Below are 24372 nucleotides of genomic sequence, written 5' to 3'. Positions count from 1 at the left end.
ATGGCCCCGCCAAAATCAAAAGTGTGGATATATTTTTACAAAGTTAGTGATACCACAGCAAAGTGCAAGCAATGCTTTGTAGCCGTAAAGTTTTGTTCGAACCTTTCAGAGGTTGAACTTTTTGTCTAAGTTATCGTATTACGTCTAGTGTTACTATCGATACCTCGACTGAAAATATATTTGAGATAAGGCGTTTTTAAACCGAATTCTGAAATATGGCGCTTTTGAAAAGTTTTCTGAGATAGGGCGTTTTCGAATTGGCTACCGAAATATGTAGGTCGATCTTCCACTAATGTGTCACAAAAGGTATGTCACAGATAACGCCTGAAAATTGAGGCTTGTTTTCACTATGTCAAATTCAATGGCATTTGTCGTCAAATAAGTGAAAACACATTGTCAAATGTGATTAAAAAGCGCTATATCGATTGATTTCGATAAGGATAGATCTTTAGTCGTGTACATGCACAGCAATATCGGCTATCTTTCTGTTTTTGGCCCATTATTTAATCGGCAAATTTATGGGTAAATGAGATAAAGTTGTGTCAAAATATGTCGACAAATTTTGGCGTCAAAATTAAAACCAGCCTTTACTGTCGCTTTGTTGCATATAAAAGGATGAAAAATTATCGATATAAGTAGGTATCGATACATTCGGTTCACTCATATAAGTACTATCGAAATAGCGATTTAAGTAAACTCGTTTGAGTAGGTATCGATACTTTGATGGTATCGGAACAACCCTAATCGGAAGCATCGAAGAGAAACTTTTGACAGATTTTATAAGCTTATCGAAATTTCATCTGAAACTCTGAATCTTGTTTACTGAGGGTTTGCACCGGACAATACTGTCATGACAATAGCAATACATGCACACTTTTTCACTAATACATACTTTTGCACTGGAACAATTTTGACAACTAATACGTATATCTTCATTGTCTTGACAGCATTGTCCAATGTAAACGCGCCGTTATGATACCTATAATCTAGAGTTGGGTACTTAAGTTCTTCCGAGTGAACCGTTCAGTTGTAGTTCGTTTACCTTAGTGAACTAGTTCTTTAGTTCATTTAGTTCAATTGACTAATACAATTTAATATCGACACCCATCGGCGTAGCCAGAATGAAATTTAGGGGGGGAGGCGGCTCGACCCTATTAAGCTGGCATTTCAGGGTACTATTTTATATATATATAAGGAAAATTTGAAAGTTAGGGGGGGAGGGGTGGCTCGAGCACCCCCCTGCCACTACCTAGCTACGCCCATGTCGACACCTTAATGGAAGTTCGATCTATCTCGGCAGCCAGTTCGAAGTGGCCCTACAAGTGCCCTATCTCAACATATTTTCAACTTTTTTACTGGCGAGTACGCATACACAGTGAACGACAAATTGTACAGTAGCGTGGAAAAAGGGTTAGCCGCAAAAACGGGTTTTTGATTTTCAATGAACAGGTAGTAGAAGTATAATAGATCAGCTGATTTCTTGTATAGTTTTGGGGCTTTTGCAAATTGTATCGTATCCAATGCTATCACTGAATTTGAACAGACACGAATGTATAAATATATTTTATATTACATACATATCGCACACCGTCTTCAAAAGAGAAATAATACGTTTGTTAGAAAACGCGAAAAACTATTTCTTAGCACATGATAATCATATGGGCAAGGGCGACTTTACCTTAGGTTTTTTTTTTTTAACAAATTATAACAAAAATTGGCTCCAACTTTTGCTGAAAGGTAAATAAAAGCTCTAAATTTTGAGTTGTGACTCATTTGAAGACGGTGTGCGATATGTTGTAAACTATTACGATGCCGAAAATGATATTGTATTCTATATAGAAAATGATATTGTATACTATGTACTTAGTTATTCGGATTCAATGATATAGCTTTCGTAAATTTCACGAAAATCGAACCCCTAATAAAACATGTCCCTAGAAATACATCCCTTTTAATGAAAAAAAGGAAAAAAAGAGAAAATTATTTATTGAACGTTAAGGTTTATTGAGATTAAATTTGCAATAAATGTGGTTAATATGTACGAATATTTATCAGCGAACATTCAGATATTGTGTGTAGTGAATATATTCCAACGCATGGTTTTAAATTCAGTGCTTTAACGTGCTATGTGTCTACCCATCGACTACTAGAAGCAAATTGATTAATTATATTATTATGTAAGCAAAATTTTGCCAGTTCAAGCTGATGATGTTGTGGGTAGAGAAGCTAAGATTTCATCGATGAACCCATCGGGATTTTCAATCAAATGCAGCAGTCCTGAAAAAGTATATAAAATCACAAATCATCTAAAATCACAATAATTAAAATCAAAATATGATAAATAAAAAGAAAGTTTCATAGACACTACAAACGTTCGACCAAAGTATTAAGGTCAAATTTTACATGTTAAAGGTTTCTAGAAATTTTTGTATCATAATTAAAAATCGAAATTTAAAAAATGCGCTATTAGCATAACTATAAAAAATATACAACCATAATTTATACTACAAGTAACTTTTAAGCAAAAAAACAAAACCGACTTCAATTCTCATATAAAAATTTAAGATTATCGTTAATTTCTTCACGATCCGATGATCGGATTTAAACCAAATTAATATGGGACCACCTGTGAGGTAACACCTCACCTAAAAAAAAGAATTATAGAAATCGGTTAACGTGGTCCAAAGTTATGCTCTGACGAATTCATAACCTTTTTTTTACCTTCCTTTTATTAGCTCGGGATGTAACTATGTAATATTTATGCGCCTAAATCAGCGATTTCTATTCTCAAGTTACATACCTGATGACAGTACGAAAGGCAAAGTTTTTTAAACTATAATTTTATTATTCTTTTTTGTGAAGTCGGTTAAAAACACATTTAATTCACTTACCAGCTACATCACAGAATTCGCCGAACGATGTGCACGGCAGAAATTCTTCGGTGAAAGTTTGCAAAATTGTGTCTGTGGACTTTAGCATAGCTTCATCGTTCTTTCGAATGTAATCGAACAACGAAATCGACCAGTCTTCCTCTTTCGGAGTGCTTACGGATTTGAATAGTACGCTATAGATTAAATCGATCAGAGCCCACATCATCAAAAATGGACGATAGACAATGTAATCTTTCGTTTGGCGATCGCTTTGCGATAAAAGTGCCTTGCACAGCACCGATGGTGAGATGTGACGCGCCTGAGCTACGGCTATTAAACGTTTCAAATGTGCTAATTTATGCTTATTCCATGTTTCATGGCTGTGTAATGCCAATGATATACTTAACATATACAACGGCCCCTCGACTTCATAACCACATTCCAACCACTTATCCGAAGGGGCGGCCGTCAAATATGCAATTAAGGTTTTGCAATCACGAGCGGCTGAGCGTGAGGACAACAGCAAATAAACTGCATAGAAGAGCAAATAGGGCACAAAGTGCATATTCGATTGGGGACCACCACCGCCAGCATCATCGTGGAAGCTACGCTCCCATGCGAATCGCATCAGTATCATTTTCAGATCGTGTATACTGCTGGGAAAGGAAATGTCACAACGTTGCGTGCTCTCTTGCATGTAACTGCTGTGACGTGTCATACATGCCGAGAAAGCGGCTTCCGAAACGTCTGGACCCCAAAGTGGTAGTAAACCGTTACAGCGAGTATTGGCGTTTTGCAAACTAGCACGTTCCCACTCATCACGGCCACGTGCCAAACGTATGGCCGAGGTATGACAGTCCACATGCACCACATTAAAGTGTGTGACAGTGGTGTAACCAATAGTTTTACGCGACTTCAATTCAAACTCCTCAACATTGCAACGTTTCGTGAATGTGTAGATGCCCAGTACTTTGGCTGGCTGGCAGGCATAACCTTCGCGGCATATGAAGCAGGTCAGACCAGTTTCATCACGCAATTTTTCAATTTTTTGAAGTATAGAACCTTTAGCTGTCACTTGACCCTTCTCATTCGTGCGCATGCCCAGAGCGTCCAGTTGTTTCTCACGTGTGGCCATCGCTAAGCGTTTCTTTTCGGCGCGTGTGAAGTCACGCACTTCCTGTACCCTTGTTGCAGTAGCTTCGTCGGTGCACAAAGCCTCTAGAAGATTTTCTGCCAAACTGCCGACATGCTCATCACTGGATACTTGCTCGAGACGATGTATTATTGGTATAATATCTTTGCTGATGGCAAGCTGTGTAGCCTCATGTTTGCTTGCGAGTCCAGTGAGGAAACGTAGAATATACTTCAGGCTTGGACGCGAGATGAACTCTTTCAATTCATCGGAATCGGTGCGCAGTAGTGTTGGCTTAACGCAAGGTGCATGCTTGGTAATATAAGCGATGGCACGCTCAACAATACCCAATCCTACAATATAGTCTTTTAAGGTGCCACCGATACAGTTATGTTCTATTTGATTGGTTAGCACGCAGAAGAGCTCCATTTTAAATTCTTCTTCGGGTGTGCGCTCACTATCGAAATGGTTGAAATCGAGAATTTCCTGCAAGAAAAAGACATACATATTTAGAAATAATGGAGGATGTGCACTGAGAACTTGCTCTAAATATTTATTTTTATTTATTTATTTCAGTCTTGGAATGCAAAGACTACTCAACTAACACTAATTAAGTGTTACTAAAACTTAAAAATTAAGACAAATGTTAAATACATTAAGTTCAAAAGTGCTAAGAGTAATCACTAGTGGTGTGATGCAGAGAGTAGTCACAAGACTTATAAACACTTTATTACACAAATCTTAAACACTATATTTAACTCACCTTAAAGTTCTCACACAATAATGCCATCTTTACTTCATTGCCATAAACCAGCGCTGCCAGTACACGTATAAGGTGCCGTAGCACTGACGGATTATTGCGAACATTTCCACAGTCTGTGCATGATATCAACGCCGATACATATTCTGGCCCACCAAATGTCAACGAGAATTGCAAAAATGAGTCCAGTGTGTCATTGGCTGCCTTCGATAGTATGGTCTCCATTATCTCCAACAATTGCTCAGTTACCGACGATTGTATCGAATCATTTTCAGACTGCAAACACATCTGCAATACTTTGAGCAGTGTATTGATGGCGCCCAATTCCGGTTGGCAGAGTACCTCTTGACAACGGCGCACTTTCACACAAATAAGGAACAACTTGAGTAGTACTTGTATCAATTCACGAGTTCGTGATATATTTTGCAAACTGCCAATGCGATCGAGCATCACTTTCAAGCCATTACAGTCGGCTAAAACATTTGCCATGCGGTAGAGCTGTTCCGTGTCGACTTCTTCTTGACTCTTATTATTTAGCGTTTCGACAAACTCCTCCGTGGCATCACCTAACAGCCCACGCATGCGATATACAATTCGCATGGCATCACGTTCGCCTCCCTCTGCTAGCCAAACCTTTTTGTAAACATCCTTGACGGGTAAGTCTAAGCTGATTATTTTATTATTAACCAATAATTCCATTCCATTATCATCCTCCAGCAGCGCTATCAACTCACAATCAGTACATATCTTATTTTTAACATCCCTCATAAGTGGACCAAGTCCTACTTCAGTAGAGGGATAAGGGTTTCCCAACATGCGTCCTTGTAGGAAATCTTCTTGTTGCGGATCCTTTTCCAGCGTCATAAAGAATTCACTTTCATCATTTTCCTCTGGATGTATAATGGAGTATAGTCGCTCGAATATAAACACCGGAGTCTTTATATCGTTCATGCGCGTTTTCTCAACAGTATCGATTAGAATCTCCATAAATGCGCGAGTTTCCTCCTCAGTGCCGCTAGTCATTTCTTCCAACATTTCTAGCAGTTTCTCCTGTGCATCATCGATAAGCCGCGTACGTTGTACAACCAATTTTCGCAATGATAAGTAACCCTCAAGCACTGGTCCAAGGAGGCGTGTTTTATACGCCTGTCGTATGGTAGCGCTTTCAAGGAAGAGCGAGAGCAACTCTACAAATTGGCGCAGTGCGTAACCTTGGGATAAATCAGATGACAATGTGGTCTCCTCCAGGCGATGTATTTTAACTATTTCCGCTGTCAGTAGTTGTGAGACTTCAGCAAGCACACCTTTTAGTGCCAAATACTGACGCCATGGCGTATCGGCCGCTAGAGCGCGATACAAAGCCAAGAACTCCGCGCTTGCTTCACCCGCATCACCGACATACTTTAGAAAACCAGTCAACAAATTCAGTATTTCACGCTTGCGCTCATGCGTGCGGCTCAAAGAAGTGATGAGTGAGCAGGCCAGTTGGCGGCCAAATCGTGAATTTGTGTTGAATAAAATAGGTTGTAACCAGCTAGCGCTCAACACTAGTGGCGCATTAAGATGTTCTTTATTAAGCACACAATTACGCCAGCGACGACCATACTTCTCGGACAAATAGAATTCGCGAACTAATTGTCGTTTCTTCTTTGTCGAATTAGTGGGTTCTGCTGGTGGCATTGCCATGCTAATACCAGTGTTAGAGCCACTATTTTGTTCAACTACAGATTGTAGCATTGCGGCTAGCATACGATCGTCTGGTAATATAGAGGCAGCTGAATTAGCACTAGCGCTCGTAAATCCCTTACGTGCTTTTACTGCTGTGTTCGCTGGCATGCGCGTTTTCCAAACGTCGTATGAATGCTGTGGGTCACCACTTAACCACTTATTGAAATTGACTGTGATCCCATCAATACTGCTGATAGTCGATAATTGCGATGGGCTCAAATCGCGATTTAATTTACTCGTAGGTAGTGTGGGGCAAATAAGAGCTTGCATAATACGTAAGCAGGGCTGAATAACAGATATAGCGGGACCGCGAGGTGTACTGGAAATTTAATCAAAAATAAAAATAAATAAAATAAACTTATAATAAACTTTTCAAATGCTATGCAGATACTTTTTCCCTCCCTGTGTTTTTTTTCCATAATGATAACCGCAATGCAATATTCGGGCAGCAATCTAACTTACTATTTATGTATGCATATGCAAATAAAATCTTCAAATCAAAACTCACCGACATGTTACTAGGAACAGCTCGAATACGACTTTCAATTTGTTCTCCCAACAGAAATCATCTTGTGCAATGAGCACCTCCAGTAAAACCATCTCATGGTGTATTGCTGCATCCAAATTAGCCAAGGGTATGGCGCCCAGCAAAGCCGTTTTTACACGTTCGGTAATCAAATCCAACAAACTCATGCAAGCATCTCGATTATTCTTTGTCAAAAGCACAAGCAAATTGCGTACTTCATCTTGTATTTGTGGCGTGCCACGCCGCAGGTTGTGTTGTGCTAATTCTTCGACCAAACCCTGGGAATACAAACCAATGCGGCATTCGTAGTTAGAGGCCATAGCCCGTAGCAATGTAAGACATTGCTCTGTGGATGCCAATGCGCAACCGTAACAACGGTTTATGGCGCAGTTTTCACGCATATCCATGCCTTGTGAGTTGTGAGATTGATCCTGTTGGCTGCGATCATAAGCCACCAATTCGCTATAAAATTAAATAAGAGATACATAAATGTGAATGAAGTAACGACTTACAAATCTCTTTGCGCTGGAAACGTACCTACGACACGCTTTAACCTTCTGCACTATTTTGCTCAGTTCCTCAAAGGAACTTCGCGATTCTACACAGTACTTTTGCGCCAATAGCTGTATAATTTTGTTGACTTGCGAAGTGCTATGCACTGTACCGAGGTTGTCATCTACCAGCCGATCGGAACAGCGATGTTCGGCCACCTTTTGTATGAGTAATTCCAGCATTTGTTTGTTAGTTTGCAATTGGCGGTAAATACGATCGGCCCGTTCTAGTGAAGAATGTATGATTTGTACGGTTTTGGCGCGATCTTCTGCCGATTCGATTGGATCGACAGCACAACAAACGCGACCATAGATGCTGAAATCGAATTTAGCATATTTGCAGAATCCGCACGAGTGGCATAGGAAGGGATCCTTTTCATCGTAATTGATGGCGCGACATTTGTGACATTGGAATACATTTTCACCACAATTTGCGCAGACCCCCGGATATGCTGGCACTGCGGCACTGCAGCGTGGACATTGTAAGTTCTCACTTGAGCCAGTTACGGTCTCGTAGAAGTCGGCATATTCAATCATCAAATTGCAAGCGGTAATGGGTAACGGAAAATCAATTTTCACCTCAGTTTGTCCTGATTGCAATGTGACTGAACGCGCCTTATGCCACATGGCTGGCCGATTCTTGAGCTCAACTACAGCCTGTACAGTGCGATTGTTGTAGTAAATATTGATGGTACGCACCATTTTCGTGCGTTTCAAATCTGCAATGCGTACAATCATTTTGGAAATAGTGTGACTCTGTACCAATTTCACAATCATTGTGGTTGTTGTGAATTTCGAATCTGACTTAATCGATGGCAATTTAATATTAGCCATCGCCACTTCTGGGTTGTTGCACACCAAACATGGTTCCGACTCAAGATAATAGCCATTCATTTGCAGTATTTGCTCAAGTGTTGTATAAATAGGTGCATTCGGATGCTTCGATAGTAGATCATTTTGTTGGCGTAGCACTTCCACTGCCTTCTCCGTGTACTCGGGCAATTTGTCAACAATCGACTTTGTGCTAAGCGTCAAATAGCCAAGAATATCAACAAATTGTGCTGTACGACGACCAAAAGCAGGTACTAATGGCCACATGTTCCACAAAATACTAATCAGTTTCTCTTTTTGGCGGTCATTCGAGTTTTCGTAAATCGCGAAGATCAACGAATGTGCCTGCCAGCGTATTGAGGTTATATTTGTCTCCAGTAAGAAAATGCGTACAAATTTATTTAGTAACGTATCGGAAACAAAACGGAATATCTGATGTACGAATGTGCTGCAATGTGCTGGATCGAATTTCGAATCGAATGAAATTTCAATTTCTTCAGACTTGTCACGATCGCTACGCAATTTTGAGGAGGTGCCTGGCTGTTGTTGCTGCTGTTGTTGTTTTACAGCTTGAATGTTATTGCAAAGTGCCGCTTGAAGAAGTTGCAGTAGAATTGGTGAAACGCCATCATCGAGTTGGTAGCAGGCGATTTCGATTAAAACCGGTATGACATCCTCGTGAATCAGACAGAACTTTTGCCAATTACCAGTGCGTATCTGACTGATCTCTTGACAAGTGCGCAAATGCTCGGTGAGATCGACAAGGGAGTCATAGCTGAGTATTGGTATAGATTGATTCGAAAGTACCAAATTCTGAAATGAATTAAAAATAAGTCAAGAGCCAAAAAATGATTTGAACCTTCAACCCACCTTGGTATTAAAGAGACTGCAAATCTCCTTTACAAAGTTGAAATGCACATCCAGTGAGTGGCCATCCCGGAACATGCGGAACTTCTCTTTATTGCCACAAATATACATTAGTAATTTGCGTACTTGACGCCGCAACAACGCATTTAAATTCAGCATCATATATTCACAGAGCGTGTAAGTCATATTCTCACAATAGTTGTGATACCAATCATAAGGTCCTGGATGAGTGGCAGAAAGCCGGAGTATTTGATAAGGTAAACGTACTGAAATTTCCGTTAGCAATGCATCATATGAATCAAAAATGTCCGGGTAATTTTTCAAATAGTTGTGCGGTATTAGCATTGAAATATCTGGCTTGGCTCCGTAGCGTATTGGTTTGAGTAGATTATTTTGTGATGACGTTGTTGCAGCGCCAGCGATTGGTGTGCTAGATGCTGCTGATGTATTATTCCCATTGGCGCTTTGTTCGCTAGAAACCCGCTTCCAGTGTTCAAGCAGGGATTCCATTACAACTAATGAAAATGTGAATGCGCCGTTGTTGCTGAGAATGCTTGCAGTAGTACTTGCCACAAACGAGGCGTTATCTTTGAATTGATGTGGCGGTGATGTGGTGCCGGCTTGCTTTGACTTTGTCTTACCCATCAATACACCGAAAAGACAGAGCAATACCAGTCGCACTTCGTTTTTAGCATTGCGATCCTTCATCTGATAAAAAAAAAATAACTCAGAAATTGTGACGCATCGATAAAAATTTAGTCTGTTACAGTACTCAAGGTTTTAACCAGAAATGTCAGAGAGATATTAATTACTGAAGATATTATAAAGGTGTGTACTTGAACGACTTCCGATCTACATATATAAAGCCGTAATTACATATGATCAGAATAGGATGTAGTGGTAAATGAAAATAATAAATTAATTAATTAAAGCCTAAGTTCGGGCGAACCTCACTTTATATATCAGATCTATAAGATTTCTATGAATACATGCTTAGGTAAACTAACATGGATACTTTACTATTGGGCACACCTATCGAGCGAAATCACCTGTGCCATGATAGATTAATATGTTATAAGAGGTTAGCATTGCGACCAAGAGGTATATTGTGGCATTAACCGTTTCACCGTACCTCATCCAACCACGGAGCTCACAGAAATTTTAAGATGTCTACAGGGCTCGCCGATTATATGATTTAAATCTTCTGGATACCTATCTCATCTTCCCAGAAAAAATTGGTTTGAAATTTGGTAATGTAAAGGGAAACAATTTCTGAGTAGGCTTTTTTGGAAGGAGAAATGTAAAATTTGGCGATTAACCAGAAAAAAAAAATTAAAAAAAAATTGGAAATTTTGCATTGTTTGAGCTCCTTTGTCTATTAATCAGAAATTTTAAATGTTTGTTTTATATTTATATTTAATTCACCTTTATTGCTAAGAGCAGTTTGCAATTTTAATCGTTTTATATCGTTTGCTAGATCTTAAATAGTTCAACAAAATCTGAGCTCTATCTAATCTGAACCAGTTCGAGAGCAAGATTATACTATTCCACTTGTGATATTTTTGTTTTTAGAAAAATGTTCATGGCAAAAATGAGCTGTAGCTTTTCTATGATATCACATATTTTACTTACCTTAAACGTATTCGAAATGGAGTCCATCTCTACGTAGTCGACCAATGCAGATAGCAATTCGTTTAACACTTTTTGGTCGCGTTCGTTGTTACCATTCAGGTCGGTCGTCAGCATTAGTATAACTTGTATTAATGGTATGGCTTGAACACCATTGCAATTGTCAAACGTGTGTATGTTGAGGATAATATTTTCCAAAATTGAAATTCTAAAAACAAATTAGATAACACATAACATTTTAATTTTAATATTATTTACCTTAAATCGTGCAACTTGGCCAAATTTTCATCCTCAGTTATAACATCTTCATTTGCTGTGCTTGCCACAGCGGCAGCTGCAGCGCTTGTACTGGCAACTGGTTCATCTGCTCCACCTACTGCGCCTGCACTTGTATTCGATTTATTAGCCATATGCAAGTCAGACTGTGCATTTGCTGAGCGCGGTGGGGAAGCATTCGCTTGATCACCGTAGGTGCTGCTGCGTCCTGATGTACCACCAATACTCTCAACACCACTGCCACCACTCTCCGAACCCCCGCTTCCAGCCGGCTCTGCAGGTGATGTGCGCAATGTTGAACCGTCCGTTGCTACATTTGAACCTTCATCGTCGGAGCCACCGGCCGAAACACTAGCAGCGTTAGCCGCCATACCCATATTGCTGCCCTCAAGAGCTTGTAAGTTATGTAAATTACCCGCATTTCGTATGCCCTGTAGATTTGCTAAGCCTTGTTGCAAGGATTGTAGTCCTTCGCCTTCGTGCTGTTGCAAACTCAATGCTATAGCTAAATCCATTATTGCCTCATCGTCGGCGTCTTGCTGTAGACCCAGTAATTGCGGGAAGCCGCCACCCATGAAAGCTTCCAAATTTAAGAGCTGGTGTCCAGCATCATGTGCGAGTGGGTCTAATGCACTTGCATCTACAAATTCAACGCTATTACTGCGACCTACTGCAGCAGCTGACGGACCTCCTACTGCAGCTGCTTCTAAAACCTCGTCGGCGGTCACTTCAGCCGCACCCGCCACTGCGAGAGATGTTAGATTGGATGAAGTAATAGTCGCAGTGGTATTCGATGGTGTAGGCGTCGAACAAACTGGCGGCGTTACAATAGCAACTTTGCGCCGCTTTAAACGTGGATTGAGTAGCAGTATAATAGCCTCCTTGGCGCTATGACTTATGACGCTCGACTCATTCTTAAGAAGGTCTATGAAGTATTTTGTCATGCTTTCAACTTGGTTGGCGTCGGAAAGTGCAAATGCGTGCATTACCTCAACCAAGCAATGGACAATAGTTTCGGTATGGCTGAGACCACGCCTAACGATCGAAGTTGGCTCGTCCACACGTGGAGTGATTTGATAGAGCTTTTCGACAAACTGCAGAATGTCTTGGACAAGTTCGATTTTGTTCTCAAGGCAAATTTTCGTGAGTGATTGTGGGCGTGACATTGCTATACCGCGCACCAACAACACTAAGCGGTAGAAAGCTTCTGGGTCGATATCGCAAACCATTTCTGGTGTACTTATTTTGGTTTTCAATGCCTGCAGTTCTTGGTTCACATAGTGTATGACCTCGTTGTCTTTGTATGAATGATATGCATTGCGATTACCGAACAAAGTAGCCAATACATAACGCGACTGAGCCTGCACCTGATTTGGTGTGGGTAAAAGAAGTAGTGAAGTTGCAGTTTTTATAGCCTTCTGTTTGATGGCCGCAGCTACGTTGTTACCACCAAGTAAGTCCAAAGAGTAGTCAAGTACCTCTAACAGATTTGTTACCATTTTATCAAGATTGTTTATGGAGGTGAAGCCTTCGCCAAAGTTTGCAGCCGATAGTTGGCCATTAAAATTGGCATTGGTGTTGTTCGTTGTACCTGCCACAGCATTGCCGGCGGTGTCATCGTTGTCATCTGGCCAACCAACTAAATCCTTTGACTTTCCGTAGACCTCAATGCTATCGAGCATGCCGACGTTCTCGGGATCTTGTGACTTGCCGAAAATTACTTTCAAACTTTTATCAGATTGTAGGATCTCCTCACGTGTAAGCGGTATATCGAACCAGCGTGCTCGTCGTACTACTGTCGGTATTGTACGTCCTAGCACAGTGACGGTTTGCGGCGCACGAAGTGGATCCTGAGTGCCGAGCAAAACGCGTATACCTACAATTACTGTGTTCGGATCGTTGTTGTACACTTCCAGAGTGAAGCCTATGGGCTTTGTTGACGCCACAAACATGCCAGTTGAAAAAAGACGTGTCTTAAGTTTTTGTTTGTTATAAATTTGCAATAGATCGTTGCCGCCGAACTCTACGTCGGAGAGCATCGTACAATGTTCGAAGAAATCGATTGGGAATATTGGTGCGCCATTGGGACCCACAGTTTTCTGTTGATTTGTTGTTTTACGCTTTGATTTTTTGCTAGAGTTGCATTTTGCGAAAAGTGTCGAGGAATACAATTGGTTGCCAAAGGGTTGCACTTGCGGTGACAGCCAAAAGCTGGTATTTTCTGGTTGAGCGGTGAAAATGCGTAAGCTGCCGTCTTCACACAACAATATAAGTGTTGTCTTCTCCACACCAGACACAGTGTGGCGTATGGCCACCATGTCCATAATGCGAGATTTAGACGATTGTGCTTTGATCTCCTGCATGAGTATACGTTCTGGAGTAAACATAAATATAACTGGATTATTAGAGGTGTGCATCATGGCACATATCAAGCCAGGATGTCCGGCAATTTCGGTCCATTGGCACAAGGGTTGCGGAGGACCTTTGGATGAGTTCTTTGAAGCTGGTGCCGTCTGCAGATTTGTGATGCTCTTCACGCCCTTATTGACATCGGTAAGTGGAGTCATAAAACTGCGGCCAACAGAATAACTGAAGAACAACAGTTGCAGCGTGTGTGAGTAGTAAATTGAGACCCCACCGCCACCGACTTGTCCACTAACATCCTTGATTTGCGGGTGATTTAATTCCAAGGTATTTGTTACATAGAAATCACCATGTTTAGCCAAACTCTGATCATCCAATTTCTGATAATAAATGTATCCAGAAGAGGCAATGATCAGCATGTAATATACGCCATCTTGGTAAACAAATGTGCAGTCACGTATTTTTCCCACAGCAACGAGGAAATAGTACTTTGGACTATATGAATCCTCTGCGAGTTCATAGATTTTCACATAGTCTGCAGTAACAAGCGCCAACATAGTCTGCGATCCTGGTAACCAATTAGCCTTTTTAATAAAATTGCCATTCTCCAGTTGTGGAGTCAAAACAATGTGTTCGTTTGTAGCGCCACTGTTCGAGAATGTCAGAATGTGACACTCCTTTAGTCCACAAACAGCCAAGCAGTCCTCATTCGCTGGGTTGGCGGTAAGTGAGAGAACAGTGCAAGGAATAGGTGCAGAAGAGAGTTGTGTGAGCGTGAGTTTACGCTTAGCAGCATCTGCTTGCTTCAGCAATGCTGATAACTGTAAAATGGTAACTTTTCCTTTTTCATGTGATACAGCTAAATGCTGACGTTTGCCATGTGGCGAGGAGAGACAACACAATGCAACGCGTCGAACCAAACCAGACGAAAGCAACTGTTTTATAGTTTGGCCTTGATCGCCCGAATAGCTCATGCGTACATTTTCAAAGGCACCCTCCTGTGAACCCAGAGTTGGCACCATCAACTGATCGGTTATTTGGAAAGCTTGTTCGGGTGTATGTAGGCGATCCAGTGCTGCCTTTGCGCGCTTGTGGCAACCAACAATAGAGAAGAGTGCGCAATTTTCGCGAATTGATGGTAATAGCACATCAAAGAAATCGAGTATGCAACGCACGATGACGCTCCACTGTTCATTGTTCTGAAGCACTTCACGACTCGACTCCAATAACTTCGTTAACAAAGTAACGCGTTCGTTGGGTGCCTCCACGCGTTGTGTGTAGGCAGCAATTTGTGAAGGAGGTGTCTGAGCGCGCTTCTTGCTGTTCAACACATTCATATTACTAGCGTATGCGCTTTGACTATAATCAATAAGTTGACGACTTTCCGCACCAGTGCCACTGCCGCCAACGCCGCCACTTGATGAAACACGTCGACTAAGCGCTTGGCACGAGCCATCCTCTTTGGCGCCGCAGTCACAGAAGAAGTTGCCATACTTGGCATAACTGACATCATGTCCCTTGTGACAGACGCGTGCACATACCGAGCACACACCTACTGTATTCACCATATTGCAGGTGTGACAATGATACCAATGTTGATTCATAAACTCTTTTTGTGTTTGTGAGAATGTGCAGAGCTTATTATTGAGACTATCTTCATCGGAGTCCTCGACAAATGAATCATCCTCCTCGATGCCCAAATCATCCATTAGTTCCTCCAAATCGGTCTGCATTTCATCATCCCATGGTGGTGTTAGATTCTTGCTACCTTTGTAGCCCAGACTTTGAAGTAATTCACTAAGATATTTGAGCAGCGCGTTGATATTCTCAAGAGTAACGGTGGGAACCAGGGAATTCGGATTCTTAGGATTCAAAGCACGCTCGAGTACTTGGAATTCGGTGATTTCCAGCCAAACTATTGTGGCATTAAAGAGCGTAGCATGGCCGCGCCCTTGTGTGGTATCGGCCAGTGTGATCATTACCTGTAGAATATCGGCGAAATCAGATGTTTCCTGCGTGTGCGTTTGTCCAATTTGTAGGAGCGATTGGAAGAGAGTCATGGCGACACCGGGTGGAGCTTTGCCATCGCGTGTTATGTACTTCACAACGCTTAGCAGCAGTGCACCATTACGATCGTTATTTTCCGCATCCTGCGACGATTCATCAGACTGATTAGTCACATAACTATTACCGGCATTTTGCCAAAGGTTGAACGTCTCTGCCTGCAAAATTAAATGGCGTTAGTTAATTTAATTTGACTAATTCATAACTTTTCTTTCATTACCTGTAGTATGGTGGGTCCACATGCCACGGCACCATCATCGTCAATCTCCATAGCTTCTGCATCCAAACCCGAAGATTGAGCCAACTGATCTGTTATGCTAGGTATCGCCGATACGGTCGCCATATTTGTTGGGGTTTGTGCATTACTCGATGGCGTACTGGAGGGTTGCATGCTTGCGAGCACTTTGTCCACTGTATCTGAACCGCCTTGAGCACCGTTAGGCCCATAAATGACATGACTTAACCAAGCTTTGGTGCGCGCACCATCAACATTGGCTAATTCTGCAAAACACTGCACCATATCATCCATGGGGAAATTACTATCCACTTGTTCGGCTAATTGGAATAGTTTCTCGACGAATTGTAACAATTTTCTTGCATAAGAAACCGACATAGTGGTGCCTGTGAACGATAACAGCAGTTCCACCATGCTTCCTTCCTTGTTCACTTTGAAGAAATTACGCATTGCCTTTACGCCAGTGGGTTTATCAAGCATTTGGGTCATTGTTTTGAGCACAGCGAAGAGCATCACTTCGCTGAAGATCACTTTATTTGTATTCGCTTGCGATTGACGCAGTTCCTCGGCGAATTCTAATAACAATTTATAGCAATGCCTCAACGTGTATTCATAAACGAGCAGCTGTTGCGTTTCGGAGCTGTCATCGTGACCATTCATAAGCGTATGCATACATTTCTCGCTTCTTTCGTAAACATATTCCATACGCACATCGAGCATGGTCGAAATAAGTATCGATTTCAATTCTTTTTCAATGTCAACGTCGACATTTGTAGTGCCTGTGCTGGCTGCGACATCTACATTGCAATATGGAAGTATCAAGTCAATCAGAGTCAATATGGATTTCATGCAGTGTTTTAGTGAGTTCAGAAGCGTGTAGTTATTGTAGCGTGTAAGCTCTACAATATGCGCTTCAATTACAGTCAATGTGTACTCCTCTACTGGATAGTTAGGCTTGGCGAATACAGAATTTTCAGATACGCGGAAACACTTTGTCCACTCAACATTGATTATGTCTTTATCTTGATTCGGCAATAGCTTAATAAAGGTTGCATTTAACTCAGAAGTGAGTGGATTTTGCGAGCTAACAATTGGTACGATTAGGTTTAGTATGTTAAGTGGGGTTGCGTCCGTAAGTTGTAAGGTCATTTTGCTGCGTACAGTTTCTGATACGATTTTATAAGTTTCCACCAATAATAACAGCAAATCCCGGCTAATTTGAGCGCGCTCTTGTAACAAATTAGATGGCGAATCGGAGGTTTTATTTTTTTGATCCAACGATTCCGAAGAGGAATAGACGTCCGGTTCGCCTGTGGTAATTGGCGAATTCGAGCTTGGCAAGCTGGGACTAGCGCTGCCGCTATTATTACTACTTGCTGCAGCACGCTGAAGCTTAATACCTTCTTTAGCGGCCCAAGCCACAGCTTGCATGTGCGCAACTACCGCATCAAGAAGGATGATGTGGGATAGGCGCGGATTTACTGTAAGGAGTATAGATCGAAAGTTATAAAATACTTCTTCGATTGCTTGTTCAATATTCAACTCACCTTTGTCCACTGCATTGTTAAATGCCTCAACTCCCAGCAAAGTCTGTTTCAAATTGAAGCCAATATCGCTTACACGATCACTAACATTCGACCATAAAGTTTCAGCAAATTGTGTGTACATCCCTTGCTTTATTAAACTATTCACTATTAAGTAATGTGATGTTGACATAGGACAACGTATAGACCACAAAAGCGAGTGTAAATTAGGGACTTTATCTTCCATCAACGACTCTACATGCACCGTAGAGGGCGGCAGACCCAGCAGCAACTTCCAGCAAATGCTAAAACAATATTGCATCGCGCATAGGGTGTGTGAGGTGACTTTGTTTTGTGACATGTCAGTGACGGAGAGTATATCGATTAATGCATCTACAAGAAGTGGGTATTTCAATTTGTCCGGCGTACAGAGTATGAAATTCCAAGCTAGACCATCGAGTCTGAATTCTTGTTGCGTCGAAGTAGCAGCTGGGTCGACAACAGTGAGCGAATAAAACGTTGGACGTATATCTAAAATGTTAAAGAATATTTCATTAGAAATATTATTGCTGGCATTTGGTGAACATTTCTTACTAGATAGGTAGTCCGATGAGGATTTGCGGAACTTCTCTTCAATATCCTTGCGACAGAAAGATGTCAGCTTCGTTTTGCTGTTCAACAAATCAGATACTTTCTGATTTTCATGCATTGTCGTTATGCTGAACAAGTTCCAGCGCACTTGATCCAGTAATTCAGGTGGTGCATTATACAAATGCTTCATTAAATACTCAAGAAACAGCAGCAAACGTGATAGTAACATTATTTGGCTATTGCGCACAGGTTTGTCAGGTGAAATGCCACGGCATACTTCAGCGCAACGGGTAACAGCGCCGGCAGTTAGCAGAAGTATCATCTTCTTCTGCATCAAGTTCAACGAATGGAATAGAAAGAGTAGCAGTTGTGCATGCTCCATATTAAGATCCTCATAATCGACATCTGATGCTGTGCTCGCGACCGAAGTGCAGCAAACACCCTCTACAAGTGTGTTGATTAGGCGGTGCCAGACGGATAAACAGGCGGCCTCCTTCTCCTGTGTTGGCTTAAGCAACAGAATTTGCACTAGCACAGACAATGTGCTGGGATATACTTGCAGTGGCCAAGCGTTAGTGTCTGTCGACCACGGTGAAATTGAAAGTTGCTGTAGTAAATTTGATTGCAAGGACTCGCTTAACAACGAAGCCGATATTAAGTTGTGTAAATAACGTCCAACGGCGCCTGAGAAACGTATCATTGCAGCTTGCCATTTAGCGCATGTAGATGTTTCAGCTTCCCCACGTGCTGCATCACGATCAAGATCCTTTAGTATATTTGCCAGCAATAACATTTGTTGATCGCTCAGTCCTGCCTTCACATAGCGATGTAAATAGGCATGTTTATTTGCGAAAAATTGTTCCATGAAGCAAAAGATTTGTGCAGCTAAATCCAAATATTCATGTGGCTCGTCAACTGCTGGTACCAGATTGGATTTTTGTGCCTCATTGACACGTTCTTGAGCCTGAGCGTTTGCAGCGTCATCGTTCGCCTCAGGCGACAGTGTCTCTTTGAACCAATGACCCAGATAGCTTTCGCTATCATCCTCTTCAGAATTATCCGAACAAGAAAGTGTATCGTTAAAGTATGTAGTTGAGTCGGAATAGCTGATAGCTTCACATTCTGTACGATCTTTGGCATTTGCCCGTTTGAGCGCACAGGCTTTTCTATAAGAAACTGTAGCAAGAAACGTAAAGAGTTGATGTAAAGTAGCGGTGTTGAGTACACGAATAATGCGTTGGAGAGATGTATAGTTTTCCAGTATATCGAAACTCGCAGCTTCTGGTAAATTCTGATTATTACTATTAACACCAATGTCATTACATGTGGATTCAATTTTAAGATCCTCGACAAGTTCACTGAGCAGTTTAATGCAATGGTTTGCAATTGCGGCATTTAGTACGCCAAAACCTTGCTGTACTTTGAATAGATTAACACGCGCTGTTGGTGTGGATGGTGTTTCTGGAGTACGTTGAATAGCACCACTTGCTATCTTAGATTTGGAAGCATCATCAGCTTGTACCGCTGATTTATTACTCGCTGCGCCGCTACCTGATGCGCCCAGTGCACCCTGTATGCCACTAACCAATAGCCAGGCTCCAAAACACAAATGATTCTGGTAGATATGAGAACGGGCAGATGTTTTGAAAACGTTACCAATGATAGTGTAAATTTCGAGAGCTTTATCAACAATGAAGCGTGCATGTTCTTCGGCTTCATCGGCTTCTTTTGATTGGGTGCCACCACCACCGCCTGACGATTGCTGGCTCTTTTGCGATGAAGTTGAGCTAGTCATGCTGAGCACACTGCTCGCAATTGATGTCAATACGGCACAGTAAAGCGACGAAATAGCACAGTTGGATAGTTTAGTAATACGGCTGGGCGAAAGTGGTTGCATGATGGGTAATGATAGAGCCTGCCAAAGGATGGATATATCTGTGACCATGTGAGCAAGTGTGTTTTTAACTTGTACAGCATCGGGTTGTGTCAAGGGCAAGTATAACGGTTTTGTATTGAATACATCGATAGTTTCATGATATTTCGCACGATAACGTGATAAAATAGGCAACGAAATACATACATCGAGTATGACATCGGCGCCATTTAGAGATTGCAAATATGCAATATTTGCAGTTGAGAATATGTCCTGCGAAAGAAAAAACAATAAACGATCTTTATAAATTAAACAACATTTGACAACTTACTGAACAATCTGTAAGTTCCTCACTTAATGGTGACCATGTAATTTTACCAGCTTCTAACGGTGCGGTCAGCTGTTGGAATATTACTGACGATAAATCGGAACGCGAACGCTTAATCTCGGATTTTGGCGATTCTTTGTCACTTCCAGTCACGATACTTTTGCTGGGTTCAGGGTATTTTGCGCTCTTTAAAACGGCTGCTACAACATTGTAATCGAATTGTAGAAGCGACGAGTTCGGTACTGTGCCAGTACCGATCCCAGAAGCTGGGTGTGTGTAAGTTTTTGTTGGTGGGTTTGAAGTAGATTTTCCCTCGCAAAGACTTTTTAAAGCTGGCAGCAGCCATTTTATTTCGTCTCTTAGTGATTGGGTATAGCTGGGTTTCTTGGTTATCTATTTCAAGAAAAAATAATTACGTGTATGTATATATTTATAGAAAAAATATATTTGTTTATTAAGAAAAATGTGATCTTTTATGGTACAATCGCGACCAGTAAAACAAAGACATGAAAAGAGACCTATTAGCTTTTTCAAAAGAAGCAGAGGATTTTTTTCGTGATATATGTACATGTCTCCCTAATCTACTTTCTTATAAATACAAATTATTATCGTTTATATAAGATAATATAGAAATGTTTATCATTTGGTGCTCTATTTTCAAATATGTATATGTACTTATATTTGCTGACACATGGCGAACACATTAAAATTCTTATAGTTCTTTAAGTTCTAGTGCTGGGATACTATCGATAGTATCGATAGTTGAAAACTGCCGCCACTATCGATAATTATTGAAAACTGTCGATGTCGGCTTTAACGAAACTTCCCAATGTCTCTTCATTAATGTCATTAATTTTTTTTTATGCAAAAAAAATCCCAACGGCCAGCAAAAACAAATTTAAGTCATTGGAATTTTTAGAAACTATAAGCTTACGTGAGTTATAGTAAAATTTAATAAGCTATAAAACTACTTACACAAAATTTTTGTAGAAATTCGAGTTAAAAAGCTTGAAATTTTAATGTTTTTTATGTTTTGTACAACTTTTATAAAAAATTAGTAAACAAAAAATAGTCAAAACTGCTAAAAATGATGTGGTGCTATTATTTTGACCAGTACTATATTCCTTTTCTTATAATCTGATAAAATGTTAATAATTTCCCTTGTCCGGAATTAGATGCCTACGTATTTGATCTCAGTTGAACTTTTATAAGTATGAGTAATCAATTGAAACGAATATCTTTTGTGTTTTGTAGTATTAGAAATGTATCATTATAGCCAATTTCACTTCTTTGCAATTCAAAACAAAATCCGAATTTAATTTTTTCATATAAAAAATATATTCAGATTTTGCCTGTCGCTATTCAAGAGGATGCAAGTGTTTGTATATAAGTGTATATAATTCAGACGCATAAATTAATAAGTTTATTTTATTACTATAAGAAGTTTCTTTTGATGCACTCCAATTAAAAAAGAAAAAAGTTATATAATACAAAGTAATTTATAAATTTATTAATTATTTAATTTTCAAGCAATTGAGCGTTTCACGACGATAGTACTATCGATACTATCGATGTTTTCAACTATCGTTTCGAAAACTATCGAATGGCGGTACTATCGATAGTATCCCGGGTCTATTAAGTTCATAGGTTATTTTTCTTTTCAAATGAGTGACCCTATTAAGTCTTAATCTAGCAAAAATGTTTTCTAAACTTATAAGTTTCATTTTAACCAAAATGTGGTCAGACTTACGTACTCAAAAATGGGGAAACATTTATTTGTGTTTAAAAGTTAATCAATCTGGAATCATTTCCAATGGGCTCGTTTCCCAGAACTAATCATATATTACTGTTTCATATCCTAAATTGTATCATTCCAAAGGGTAATACTGAGGGTAAAGAGGCTTTCTGCATTCCTTACTTCTTTGTTTTTGTGTGGATTGGCATAAATCGAAGGGTTTCTGCTTTCGCCACCCATATAACTCACAGAAGGGCTTTTATAGGTCGTATGTATGTATATCAGAAGACGTTTTGGAAGAGTTCTTCCAGAGCTGATTCTTTAATTCATACATTTCTTACTTAAGTACTTAAGCTACATATTATGTATTAATTTAGGGTACATATCAAACATGTTTTATTGCAACTTAAAATGCTCATTCAAATTCATTTTTAGGGCTAAATAAGATATACATACATACCTTCGCGTAAATTTTAAACAGAAAATGACTTCACTCGAGTATGCCTACCAAAATTACTTTCTGGGCAATTATAAACCATATTCAAATATTTTTTTCCTATTAATTTCTTTGTTATTCATCCTTACTGTTGGATGTTATTACTTACGAAAGATCATAAAAATATAACATACTCACTTTACTTAATTTATGTAGTATGAAGCGTATAAGTATAGCGCAGGCTTCCTGTATTTGCGGCACTTGCGTTTGGCACACTGTTTTTGTTTAGAAAGGAAAGAGTAAAAGAGAATTAGAAAAATAAATATGCTGATGAAATTGCAGTTTTTAACACTCCCGGCGCCCGCTAAGAACCATTCACAATAACTTAACAGCTGTACATAAGTACATAACAGATGCATACAAAGTGTACTTTTTCTCTGCTAATTGACATGATGACGTTTGCCAGTGTACAGTGGCACACATTTAACTTGAACCAATTTATATCTGAGAATTCTTCCGATCCAAGAGGTACAATTTTGTTGCGCTACCTAATTTTCAATTCACATATGTATGTATGTAGCTATTCGAGTTCGTTTTACTAAAATCGAAATTAAATTTTTCACAAATTAAGTGATAATCAACGAATTCAAAACCGAAACAGTGTCAAGTGAAAAAAGCTGATATGTCGATATTATTGAAATTCCTCCCCCTAAACCCAAGTATTGTAAATTAGGTATAAGGTTCATATGAGCTAACACATCATTTTGAAATATCTCGCAAATTATTGAAAATTTTGAATTAATCATTCAGCTTAAGACGGCTAAATTTTTGGCCCTTCATTTTTAATAAGCAAAGCAATGGAAAGTTCCCGTCATACCGAAAGATGTGGATACAGAACGCTTTGTAGTATTGCTAAAAGGCATCTTCCAATATCTAAATCTAAAATTTAGTACCGCATTTTTTCATTTGTTTTATTACATGGGCCAAAGAAAAAAAATCATGAAATTAACCCAAAACAAAACACAGTAGGTTGTAGTATAGGTAGGATCGAAGGCAACATAAATGTAGGTTTATCATAGTTCCTGAACCCTCAATTTTTATTTGATTTAAAAACAACCGTAGACTATTTCTCATCCGTTCTTAAAAATCAAACATATCTTGGAAGGGGGATTTATGATGTTTAAAATATTGTTGGGAGTTTTTGCCGTGTAAAATTTAAAAAACCCAAATTTTCTTAGTTGACTATCGCTTATTTCAAATATTTGTATGGAATGTGCCAAATATGTAGTATCTATCTAAAAGTACATTTATTTTCGAATAAATTGATGCCTCACCTAATGTAATTACATACAAATTGTTGAAGTTAAGCAGTTTAAGCAGAAATATGGCCTTGAATTTATTTGCGTGTATGTACCAGGCTTTCAGATTTTCTGACTAATGTGGCTAAGGAATTCACCAATATTTACTCAAAACTGAGACCTGTAAATTGCCATATTATAGAAATCGCAGAAGTTCGAGTTAAGGAGCTTATACTGTTTTCATCAAAATGTGTATGCATAATTTTTTTTGGTGAAAAATCGTTTCCGAGACTTACCCAGCTTGCATTGGCTCAATTTTTCGGCAGCTAGAGCTGCAAAAGCCATATAAAATTGCGCATAATTGCTTTCATCATCGAAAAAATCGTTTTCACTGAAAATAAAACAAGGGAAAATGATTTCCGAATGAATAAAACTTTTTCGTGGTAGTGGCAGCCGTCGGCCGCCATCTTTGATTTGTGATCGGAAGGCAAATTTTATTTTTGCGCATTTTTACACTGCCAAAAGTAGACAAATTGTTTTTCTTTATAATGAATTACTTACCATCTTGTTATTGCTTTAATTATATTAACTATTTCAGGTTTATTTAAAGTTCCATATCGATTAGACAGGATTGGTTTTATAAAACTCCAATCCATCTTGAAAATTTCACAGACTGATTTGTCAATTCATCTATTTGACATTATTTTTGACATTTAATTTCAAAGAATATTCACAATAAACAGTTTTCGTTGCCA

General features: G+C 39.8%; 1 protein-coding gene across 1 annotated transcript; it reads right to left on the bottom strand.

The window, feature by feature from the left end:
- Positions 1-1980: 1980 nt before the first annotated feature.
- Positions 1981-24316, bottom strand: LOC118741028 (protein purity of essence). Its single transcript, XM_036472818.1, has 15 exons — positions 24179-24316; positions 23914-24008; positions 22518-22594; positions 20152-20541; positions 17951-20093; positions 17381-17887; positions 15819-17314; positions 11153-15756; positions 10898-11102; positions 9269-9973; positions 7554-9211; positions 6999-7478; positions 4766-6809; positions 2892-4488; positions 1981-2277 (listed from the first exon to the last, which is right to left on the bottom strand). The coding sequence occupies exons 1-15, from the start codon at positions 24271-24273 to the stop codon at positions 2198-2200; spliced, it is 16176 nt and encodes a 5391-aa protein (XP_036328711.1). The 5' UTR covers positions 24274-24316; the 3' UTR covers positions 1981-2197.
- Positions 24317-24372: the final 56 nt, after the last annotated feature.

Source organism: Rhagoletis pomonella, unplaced genomic scaffold (assembly GCF_013731165.1).
Source record: "Rhagoletis pomonella isolate Grant_MI unplaced genomic scaffold, Rhpom_1.0 Rhpom_scaffold_00006, whole genome shotgun sequence".
In the NCBI taxonomy this organism is placed as follows: domain Eukaryota; kingdom Metazoa; phylum Arthropoda; class Insecta; order Diptera; family Tephritidae; genus Rhagoletis; species Rhagoletis pomonella.
The sequence above is the reverse complement of the archived record's forward strand: the minus strand, read 5'-3'. Positions and strand labels throughout refer to the sequence as shown.

Coding starts and splice junctions, on each gene's coding strand:
- LOC118741028 (XM_036472818.1), bottom strand. CDS start 24,273: ATGGATTGGAGTTTTATAAAACCAATCCTGTCTAATCGATATGGAACT. Junction 17,888..17,950: donor CTCATCGGACTACCTATCTA/GTAAGAAATGTT, acceptor TTAACATTTTAG/ATATACGTCCAACGTTTTAT. Junction 6,810..6,998: donor CTGTTCCTAGTAACATGTCG/GTGAGTTTTGAT, acceptor TTAAATTTCCAG/TACACCTCGCGGTCCCGCTA.